Below are 11,765 nucleotides of genomic sequence, written 5' to 3' on the forward strand. Positions count from 1 at the left end.
TGTAATAATACATATATTATTATTGATTAGGCTGTTGATTAGCAATGCACATCTATAGTGAGGAGATAAAATAAATCTTCCTTCTCATTAAATCTAACCTCTTAGACTTCTTTAGGTGTCAACTTATACCTCCCTTTTCACAACCTCTCATTTGCCACTGTTACAAGAAGAGAGTTAGGGGCCAAATGGGACTTAAAACACTGATACCCCTGCATGGGGACATAGTACCACTTATCTGAATGGTTCGCTATAGGAGGTAAGGAAGCTGGGGTATGCCACAAGACTTTTGTGGGTTCCAAAATAGGTTTATTTATAGGGAGAGCTACCCTCCCTGGTGCCGAAAGTTGAATAATGTCCACCAATTTATGGCTATTCTACTGAACAAACTCATCCTGAATGCCCTGTAGCCATTTGCCTCATGAGTTCTTGACAACACTTACAATCCTCAGACACAGGAGAAAACAAATCCAGCACTGTGGAATCATCTGGTGAGGAAGAAGAGGAAGAAAATAGAGCCAATCGGATCTCCTGCATCAATACCTGCTGCTGAACAACGGTTCAGGATGAACCAGTTCAGATGGAGCAACATCAGTCTGTGTCTCCAGCCTGGGCAGCTTGGGAGGCGAGATTACCAAAGAGTTTGTTGACCTTGCTCTGGACTGGGCATAGGATCTCCAAGGCACAATAAGTACCGAGTGTTTAGGGATAACCACCCCACACAAAAGGCGGTGCTTAAAACCTGGCGAAGGCATTGCACCAAGCTAAATTCTCCTTAACTAAATGACTACTAACTAAATACTAAGGGTACTACTGTAACTTACTATAACTATGCACATGCATTCACAGAAAAAGTACTGTGATAGCAAAACATGAGCTAAGCACTAGAATAAATTGCCCAAGGAGTTTGTGGAATCTCCATCATTGGAGATTTTTAAGAGCAGGTTAGACACACACTTGTCAGGGATGGTCTAGATAATACTTAGTCCTGCCATGAGTGCAGGGGACTGGACTAGATGACCTCTCAAGGTCCCTTCCAATCCTACGATTCTATACCACATAGAATGCTCTGGTGGTGAGAAAGAACTGAGGGGAGTTGGGGTGGTGTGGCCCTTAAATAGCCATGGGAGAGGTTATGGGGTTCCAAGGGCATGTGTATCGCCCCAACGGATACTGCTCAGCAAAGTTCTCTGGCTTTTGGCGCACTAGGCATGTGCACACCTTTGTGGAATACACATTTGCAATCAATCGAAGAAGAACCTTACATGACACCCATTGGTGAACTAGAATGTAAATACCAGATCCAGGGGATCCTTGTAACCCTTATGCACCTCTGTGCCCTCTGCCAGTCAGCATCAAGAGGTCCTTGGATCACACCATGCACAGATGGCCCTAGCCTCCAGTGAATTTCATGAAATCCATCTACATATTCAGGAATTGTGGGTACTGGTGGCTGACACCTCCACTGTTCAGCTGCCTCATTATAAACCCCACTCCCCAGGCAGAATAATCTAGGTAAACTTCATTACACAAATCTCAGTTTTACTTCCCATGGGTTTTCCATGGAAGGGGCAATCTATCCCTAGTTTTAGTAGTGCCTTTAAGTTAAAACTGGCTGTCTGCAAGCCTCCTTTCAGAATATAAAATGCAGGGTTTAACCTATAAACCCATAATAACTGGGGTTTTGCTACCTGAGGAATAATTGCCTTTGTCCCATGCTCTAATGCTTGTGATCAGAGGACATGCTCAAGCTAGATACCCCACAATTTAAATGGGAAGGTCTCCTGGCAGGTCATTTTTCATGATGTGTATTTGACTCTTGATCAGTCACACTTCCAGGCATTCTAACAAGCCCTTTTTTCCTAAGGGCATTTGGAAAGGCAATGGGGAAAGAATTAAAAATGAGTATTAACTGTTTAACTTAACTGTACCTGGTATTTATAGCTTTTTGCATAGAAAACAAATACGTTTAGTGATGTGAGTGTAAGTACTTCATTAAATAATATATATGATTTAACTACTACTAAGATGGTTATCTAGGATTTTTTACTTTAAAGAGGAGATAGCTAAGAAAAATCTCAAAGAAGCTTCCAAAAACCACGCATTCCAAATAAACCACAATATTACAGAGCCTTTTCATCATACAGTGTACAGTATTGTTGACAACAAAGATATATACTGTTCTATTTTAAATTAATCCGTATTTGCAGGGTAGATATGTGTGACTATATAAAATGATTTAAGTCTCTTTCCCTAGATTTGTTTAGCTGTTTTCACCTTCTTATTTGAACATGTACATATGGTATGTGAGAGTGAGAGCACTCTCTGTAAATGTTTGGAAGGAGCATCTGTCAGACAATAAAACGTACAAGGAAATATGCTTCTCATTTAAAGCATTTCCACCAGAACAATTTTAGTTTTGGACTCAGTTCATTTTTATAGCTTAGAAGCATTAATAAGATGTACAGAGAACTATACAGTCACCAGAAAACCTGAGTTGCTGGTAATAATCTAAGATAATTTTAAAAAACATTCTGTGTCTAGTCAGCATCACAATTTTCCAATAGAAACCTGAAGTAACTGGCTTACAGGAGATTCTGGTAGTGCATAAAAAAAATCAAGCAACAGTATGGAATTCATTTTGTTAAACTGGAAAGTCTAAAGGTTACGATAACTGTTGGACCAAAGGGACCCTCTTCAGGCATAAATAGCAAGACTCCTACTGTCCTCTCTTGCAGAACAGCTCAGCTGCCAGCAAAAGCAGGTGCTCTCACCGTATCTGAGCTCCAGAGGAAATATTTAGTGAGTACTCAAAACTCTTTTAATGAATTACTGTATTATACAACTATTAGTGTTTCAATTATGTTTATGCAGTTTTCTCTAAGGACAAAGGCATTTAAAAAGCGGGAGTTTAAATAACTGAGTTTCAGTCTGATGCAAGGATGTTTGCAATTATGTTAATTTTTAAATGTTTTTTCATAGCAAATATGATCGCAAAGTAATGAATTATATTTGTAATGTATTTGACTTTAAATCTGTTCTAAAAATTCTGCTTCAACTTTTATGTTACTTCTCCATGCTTTTTAAATTTAATTTTATCTTTAAAATAATAAATGTATCATTAATGTTTTTACAGAAACATTTACTAGTCTAATTAATTCAAGATTCTAATAAGATTTTAAAAGAAAATCAAAAACATGTTTCCTCAAACTCATTACCATGAACAAGTTTAAGATATTTTTTATTTTCCATTAGAAACAGTTGTCCTAGATAGAGTTACAGCTTTGTAACATACTGCATAGAAACTTCAACTCTGTAAGTCCTATATGTTCTTAGATGCATAAAGTTTTTAAATGCATTGGATGTGTATTTTCTTCTAGTTCAAAACTTACGCTATATTAAATTTCATTGGGTTACAGTTATTCAGTTTTGAATCTACAGTGACTAATAAGGCTAACATGGACACTTTTTTTTTCTTTCCATGTGTAGGGAAATGGAAAACCTGATGCTTGGCTACAGTTCCTGTAAAGTTATCTGGACACTGCTTATAACAATTTTAGGCTATACCAGCTGTCTGCCTGTGGGTGATGATTCTGTTTGCACAGCAGAGGAAGTTGCTAAGTACAGCATAGTCTTTGTAGGGAAATGGAGTCAGGCTGCTTTCCCTAAGCAGTATCCCCTTTATAGGCCTCCAGCACAGTGGTCTTCCTTGCTAGGTAAGTGAAGTGTGCACAGTGTCAAGACCAGATAAAACTTTCTACAGTTGTGATTACTTCTTTTTGTTCTTTATTTGAATTTACTGAGAATTCCCTTTAGTAAAATGAAAGTCAAAACTAATGTAGCTTGACAGATAAACAATAACATACAGAACTTGCAGCATCCAAAATACTTACAGAATCTACAACGGTTTTCAATTGGCTTCAATTTTCAATTGGCTACAGCTGAGGTAAATAGTGATAAGCTAAATGTTTTAGAAAATCCTAAAGGTAAATACCCAAATTGTTCCACATCAGAAATAAAACAGAGAAACTGCAGCAATTACGATAATCCAAAACAGACTTTTATATTGAGCAATGTGTTCCCTTAAATAGGTGTTACCCATAGTTCTGACTATAACATGTGGGAAAAGGATGAATATGCCAGCAATGGTGTGCGTGATTTTGCTGAAAAGGGTGAAGCATGGACATTAATGAAGGAAATAGAAGCAGCTGGAGAAAAAATTCAAAGTGTGCATGGAATCTTCTCAGCTCCTGCCATTTCCAGTGGTACAGGACAAACCTTCACGGAATTAGAAGCACATTCAAGACACTCCTTAGTACGTACATTTACATTTTCATTTTAAGGATCGCTTGCTAGTTTTATGCCAGCAGGATGCAAAGGGAGATATTTGAAATGCCACTGATAGCTATCACTATAATGCAAGGAATTGCTAAGATAATCCAGTTTTAAAGAACTTTATGAACATAAAATCAAATAAAAAAGCATATGTTCTTTTAGAACCCTGAAATAAAATAGTCAGAAATATGTTTGACCCATTGTCATACTAGAAATCGGACCCTGAAGTTCCTGCTACCCAAGCCTGTAGAGACTGGCAGGTGATTGTTAATTATTATGATGTTTTTCTTTCACTTCCTAGGTTTCTTTTGTTGTACGAATTGTGCCCAGCCCTGATTGGTTTGTGGGTGTTGACAGTCTAAATCTATGTGAAGGAGATCATTGGAAAGAACAAGAAACAGTAGAACTTTTCCCATATGATGCTGGAACAGACAGTGGTTTCACATTTTCCTCACCAAACTTTGCCACTATTCCACAGGATACTGTTACAGAGGTAAGTGTGTGTATGTTGTATACATATAGTGCTTGCGGGAGTGGGAAAGAATAGAGAAGCTGAAGCACCACCCTCTGTGACCCGTTATAACAATACCACATCTACTACAGCACCCATTATTCCCCAGTCCGTATCCTTGCCACTGCCAGCATTCCCTACCTACAACTTCTTGTCTCCTCCATCAATCTGCTCCAAGCATTATTGTGCACGCTGACTACCCTCCATCCAGTATCTCCATCCAAAAATAGTCACAATTTCTTGTGTGATCTCAGTCCCAGAATCCTTCCACAAAAGTTAGTGGGATTATCTTCATGACAAGAAATCACAGCTTTTTTGTGGGTCTCGGGTGCATACTGTGCACCCCCAATTCATATGAGTTTTACTTGCCCAGAAACATAATTAAGACATGATATTCTGTTTAAAATTTCTATCCTTACTAACATGGCAATATTATTTCTATAAACTTCCTTTTATTCTTAATTCATAGATCACTTGTTCCTCTCCAAGTCACCCAGCAAACTCATTTTATTATCCCAAGCTAAAAAGTTTGCCACCTATTGCTCGAGTAACCATTGTAAAACTTAAAAGAAACCAGCTGGGTCTTCCTGGTCCTCAGCCTAACCTGACTGCTGTAGGCAATGAAATAGATGACTCTGTCTCAGGTAAGCGGTTAGTGCTTTGATCAACTAGATCCTTTTGTTCCCATTCACTGAGCAGCAAAGGAGAGAAGCAAAATTTTAGAAAACTTCAAATCTGGCAGGCCTTGTGGAAGAGAATAGGGTTATGTAGAATATTCCTGCTACAGGCTGCAGCAACTTTTCCCTTTACAAAAATGCTGCAGAGAAAACGGGGGCATGCCCAGTCAAAAAGCAGCTGATCATTATATTTCTCTGTACCCTTTTCTACGTGGAACAGCATTAACTATTCCTCTGTACTCTGGATCTAATTCTAATATCACTTACACCTGCATAAATTCGGAGTCATTCTACCAAAGCCAATGGAGTTACACAAGTGTAAACATAGCGTAGGTGAGATTAGAATTGGGCCCTCTGGGACAGAGATCGGAGACCACAACAACAGTAAAGGAAATAAACTAGTCCAAATGTCATAGGAAGAGGATACCGAAAGAAACATGGGGGGACGGAGGGGGGAAGCCTTCATGTCTGGCCAGGGATCCGCAGATTTGGGTTAGATCCACATGTCTTATTCAAGCCATAGAACTTCCACAGAGCCACCAGTCCTGTGTGAAAGGGATACTCTGTCAGACTCTCAGCTCCCCAAATCCTGTGCAAATACTAAAGAAAGTGCTTCCTTCCTGTGAGTTCTTACATAATGGAGCAAAGCGATTATATTTACTATATTCTCCTTGGTAAGAAGTATTTTGATAGTGATATGAAATAAGAAAACAAAATTCAGTTCACCAGCTTGAATAGAATTATGATGGCAACTGATACCTACAGAACAAGGTACCCGAGGACAGTTTGAAATTTTTATTGAAATGCTCAAGTGAAGCCAAGATTTAATTTCAAACAATAATATATTTATCCCACCACAGCATTCTTTTTTTTAAACTGTCTGTGAATGCTAGTGCTCATGTAAGTGAAGGTTCATAGCACTGATTTGACCCAGTCTTAGTGACAAATTCTAAGCTTCAAACTCAGCATAAATGCTACATCCCCTCTGATTGGAGGAAAGAGGACAGATGGTAGAGAGCCCCGTGCAGGCTTACTCTATGCACCCTCTGGTGACTTTCTGTACAGGATCGTAGAAAAGGGGAATGAGGAGCACTTCTTAAGAAAGTTGTGCAGAGACCAAAATCCTCCACAGGCGAGATCCATTGGACACATTCCCTGCATATTCTGTAGTAGCAACCACTGCCCAAGTGCATGCCAGCTGCTTCAGATTGGGACTGGAGAGTCTATTTCTCTGGCTTTGGCTCTGTGCCAGGAGTTTGGACCATAAGGTGGGCTTCACGAATTTCCTCACAGTTAATAAATAAAGAAAACTTACCTTCCCCATGGTTAATAAGGCCTGACTTGTACATTTAAAACAAGCAGATTTCTAGTTTAAAAAATGTTTTCTTAGTAAACAAGAGCTGATCATCCATCATTCAAATTGGGTGACACAAATCACATATAGCATAATATCCTTTCCTCCACAACATTTGAGAAGGGATTACTATTTACTCTAGCCCCAGTTCAGGAAAGGAGCTCAAGTATGTACTTAAGTGCTTTCCTTATTAGGGATGGTCTTTAAAACGTGCGTAAGTGCTTCCTGAACTGGGTCCTTAGTATGCTACTTTGAAGATATCATGCAGGATTCTCATTCTTGGGTCTCAGCTCCCTAGCCTAAGACAGATGGGTTTGTCTTGTCCTGAAAGCTTAAGATCCAAGAGTTGGAAGTCACCAATATGGTATTTTTAGAGACTATTTATTTAATTAATATTTAATTTTTATTTAATTCCCCATAAATGTGAGTAACTGGACGTTCTAGCTAGAGCAACATGCTGTATTAACTTCCCCACAAAGTTAATTAATGTGCCTCAGTGTAGGTTAACCCCCTTCCCGCCCCCACCCTCAAGTGTTCCAATACTGGGCATCCCCATAGCAGATACTGTAAATCAGTGGTTCTCAAACTGGGGGTCGGGACCCCTCAGGGGGTCACGAGGTTATTACATGGGGGGTTGCGAGCTGTCAGCCTCCACCCCAAACCCCGCTTCGTCTCCAGCATTTATAATAGTGCTAAATATATTTTAAAAGTGTTTTTAATTTATAAGGGGGGGTCGCACTCAGAGGCTTGCTGTGTGAAAGGGGTCACCAATACAAAAGTTTGAGAACCACTGCTGTAAATAGTAGCAAACTATAACAGGTTATGTAATATATTTGTAATACATTTGACGAGATAATAGTCATTGTTTAGACAAACTACACATTTAGTTCTTTTAAGCTTTCTATACAAGTCCATTTTTCTACTCCATTAAAAATGTTAGTAATTCAGGAGATATTATAAAATAAGAGTAACACATACTGAATCAGAGCAATTCATTGTAAGTAAAGCATTTGTTGGACATTCCTAGTCAGAAGTCTCCACTTTGTGTATATACCAGTAACTTAATCCATATAAAAAACTTACTCCACAGGCATAAGGAAAGATTTAATTACCAAAGGTCAAACCATGTTCCCCATCCACTCAAGGTCCGTAGAGATCCGCGACTACAGACATATTTCCTCCCAACTGCAGAGGGAGAGAGTATCTGTCTATTTTCTTTAAGAATTTTATAACTTACATATCATTCATATATATAGTCTGTATATATGTATATATTACTTTACAGAATTTCTGATTTATTTGGTTGTAGTAAATGTAAAGGATATTAGTATTAAAAAGCTTTTAGTTATACAATTTATTTTATTGGCAAAGGGAAGACTGTGTGTATAAAAGGTGCTTTACCTTTTCTTGCCAAAAACTAACTACAAGAAGATTTAGCCATAAAAAGAATTAGCATTTTCTTTACTCATGAGGAAGAATAGAATAGGACTTAAACAGAAAATGAAATGAATAGGAACAATATATACAAAGACGTCCCAGACTATATAAGTAAACTTGATAAAAATCTTAATCCTGGTATTATCCAGCAAGCCATGCAAGGGCAAATGAGTTATTAGTAGTGAGATGACAGTAAAATACAATTCTATTTTCAGAGCATGCTCATTTTAAAGTTTTCCATGAAAAGAACATTTTAAATTCTCAACTAAATAAGTATTATACCATAACTAATGCAGTACCTCAAACAACCTCTACATTACAGTAAAAAAGTCTACCTTTTCAGGAGCTGAAAACAGATGTCTTTATTTACTAGACAACATATGGCTTTTATTAAAGGAATGTAAAATTAAAATCATGTTAATTCTGTTTTTTCAAGTAGATCTTTTTAATATTATCAGTAATGTAACTGATAGTAAATTCTTCATGTATCAAAACAAACATCAGCCTTATATTTATATAAGTAAGGACAATTTGATAATAGTTTTGTACATTTTACCAACTATGTGTTTGCCTTAAGCACATATTTCTGTCAAATCACCTCTTCTTATATATGTTACAGAAACACCATTGGACTGTGAGATTTCACTGTGGTCTTCCTGGGGTCTTTGCAGAGGTACTTGTGGAAAGATAGGGACCAAAACCAGAACTCGTTATGTACGCCTTCAACCTGCCAATAATGGAACTCCTTGTCCAAACCTGGATGAAGAAACAGAATGTGAACCAGACAATTGTGTCTGAAATCTCCTTTCCAATGGAATAAAGAATAGACGATAATTTAGATCATTTAAATTAAGGTTAGATTTAGTCGAATCTATACTCCATGTCAGTCACTATTCCTTATAATTCAGGTATGTTGTAATGTTTTATTGAAATGTTTAATTAGACTGGATGCTGATTCTATTGTTTGATATCAAGACTTTTTTTAATGACTTAATTTTAGTCCAACAGTTTTTGATCATTTACAGGGAAAACAAAACAAAATCCACAGAACCCATTCCTGTCTACAAATATTGTGTAAGTTCTTGCAGTACCATCTAGTGGCAGAAAAGAAAATTTTGGACATACTGCACAGTTCATTTATGTTAACAAATCTTTTGAATACAATCTAGATTATCACATACATTCTTAAATATTAGAATTTGTAGATTTAAATTTGTTTATTTATACCTATAAAGCTAATTATTATGTTGCTGTAAATTATGTTTTATTATAATTTATTGGCATTAATGTTGACTTCTTTTAATCATGTTTAATTGAGTACACTTCTTTGGAAAACACTTACATAAACCAGAGTGACCAGAGATTGTAACATAGTTAGGACAATAAAATAACTGCGTAAACTTGTCTTGAATCCTATGCATGCAGAGCAGGAGGTTTGTTTTTCCTCAGACATTGCAAAAATGCCAACTACAAAACTACTCAGCTCAGAAGCTTCATATAAGCACTCAAAAGTCTGGATACTCATGGAGAGCCACTGAACTCAGTTGAGTTGAATCTCTTTTCAGATTTAAAAACTGACTGATCTTTGGTGTGGATCCCTACACAAATAAACTGACTGGGAAACAACTGGTGAAAAATTGTAAAGTCTGTTCAGACTATAAGTTATACCATTTTCTACATGTATGAAATAAATGTGTCCATGTTTCTCTAAAAGCATATGTGGATGTGAATTATTTGTTTATGTAAAAATCACAAATTTTTGAGGCATAAATGAGAAATTATAGATTTGTTTTTAAATGACTCAAAACAGAATTATGTATGGATTTCACAAAGCATAATATATCAAAAACTGTTCCAGACTGTGAATTTTGTTACTCAAATAGCTAATTGGTTGAAAAAATGATAGCACGTGGGTTATGCGGAGTTTTTACTTATAACATAGGAAAAGGATTTTTGAAATATAAGAGTTCAACAGAAAATTTTTAAGCTAGTTGGGTGTTTATAGGTCTACAGTGCACTGTCCTAGAAAATATACAAAAATAAGAAAGGCACAGATATGAACAAGAAAGATCTTGGATGGGGCCGGGCAGGTTCATGCTGAAACATGCCATCTATGAAAACCATTTTTGTATACTAAAAGGGACACAGCACACTGCATTCTCTTTAGGTACAGGAACACTTAAAAGTTCTGACACTTTTTTTTTATAGGACTCAGATGAGGATCCTGACGAGTCCTGAAGAAATTAGAACTTTTATCAGCATAGTACATACTGGTCCTCCAAACACTGAATAGACAATTAAAACAAACACTCGGCTCCAGTTGAATACAGCTAAGTATTTAAAAAAAACAAACTAACTTTTGTCATTTCTGGATGCCTTGCATTCTTCTGATTATCACTCTCCTGTCCTCCATCCCCCTTGTTTCACTTATTCTTGTTTATAACATCTTCTTTTTCTCCATGTTCCTCCTGTGTCCACATTCTTACAGGTTCATTAGCTCTCAAATATCCTGATTTTGGAGAGAAAGGAACTTTTCTCAGGTCTCTCCACATTCTGTATTACTTTTATGTCCTTTTCCATTCTTTCTTTATTTTCTATACAGAAGTCTTCCTTATTTTCTGTTTTTGGTTTTTATTTTATTTAACTGTATAAATACCTAGATAAACAATTACATCCATCACCAGGGTATCAGAACAACTTTAAAATGTATTAAAATATACACGTGAAGTATGCTCTCTGCTTTTATTCTGTTCCCTTGCCCCTTCCCCAATCCATTCTCATTGCTCTTTGCCCCATTTCAATGGGCCATCTTGCTCTGTGAGGCAGCCATGTCGCTGCAAGGGATGAATTCAGCCTCCAGCATCATTCCTATTAGTGGCCTGGACAGAATTTGAACTGTTGACTGATAAACGGCCAAAGGCTCCAAATCCTATTACTAGTACATGTTCCTGGACTGATGATAGAACCCTAAGTTAAAACATAATATGTGATGGTTACAAACACTAGGAGTGAGAGGATAAGAAGGAACTTGTAATATTTTCCACGGGATCTCATGGCAACAGCTGTAACTTATAACAACATGAAATATATAATAAAGGGTAGATTTTTCAAGTACTCAGCATCCGCAAATTGGGGCTGGTTTTTCAAAAGCACTCAACCACCGCTTCCATTATGACATTTATGTAACCCCCTTGGGGTTTAGAGAGCATGGCCCCTTTAAAACCTTGTCCTGAGGCAGAGGGAGTGCTGATTGTTGCAGCAAGAGGAAGTGCTGGTTGTTCCAGGGGTGTGGAGAGAGGTAAAGTGACAGGGTAGGTCTGTCTGTAGCTACAGAGAGAAGGACTATATCAAGCAGGCCCTCACATAGTGAAGCAGCCAAGAACCAGCCTGAAGCCTGGGCGGGACAGAGTGACCAACCAGGGATGCCCCAGGACAGGAGCCAGGAGGAGCACCA

At 37.5% G+C, this 11,765-nt stretch overlaps 1 protein-coding gene across 1 annotated transcript; it reads left to right on the plus strand.

Annotated features, from left to right (window-relative positions):
- Nucleotides 1-3,301: 3,301 nt before the first annotated feature.
- On the plus strand, nt 3,302-9,109 carry SPON2 (spondin 2). The gene is made up of 6 exons (XM_065405545.1): nt 3,302-3,312; nt 3,487-3,713; nt 4,089-4,312; nt 4,634-4,825; nt 5,313-5,487; nt 8,931-9,109. The coding sequence occupies exons 2-6, from the start codon at nt 3,491-3,493 to the stop codon at nt 9,107-9,109; spliced, it is 993 nt and encodes a 330-aa protein (XP_065261617.1). The 5' UTR covers nt 3,302-3,312; nt 3,487-3,490.
- The last annotated feature ends 2,656 nt before the right edge of the window (nt 9,110-11,765 follow it).

Source organism: Emys orbicularis, chromosome 5 (assembly GCF_028017835.1).
Source record: "Emys orbicularis isolate rEmyOrb1 chromosome 5, rEmyOrb1.hap1, whole genome shotgun sequence".
NCBI classification, from domain to species: Eukaryota; Metazoa; Chordata; order Testudines; family Emydidae; genus Emys; species Emys orbicularis.

Bases quoted from the DNA above. Each gene is read 5' to 3' on its own strand.
- SPON2 (XM_065405545.1), top strand. From the start codon at position 3,491: ATGGAAAACCTGATGCTTGGCTACAGTTCCTGTAAAGTTATCTGGACA. The intron at 4,313-4,633 runs GTACGTACATTT...TTCACTTCCTAG, and splicing joins CACATTCAAGACACTCCTTA to GTTTCTTTTGTTGTACGAAT. The intron at 5,488-8,930 runs GTAAGCGGTTAG...TATATGTTACAG, and splicing joins AATAGATGACTCTGTCTCAG to AAACACCATTGGACTGTGAG.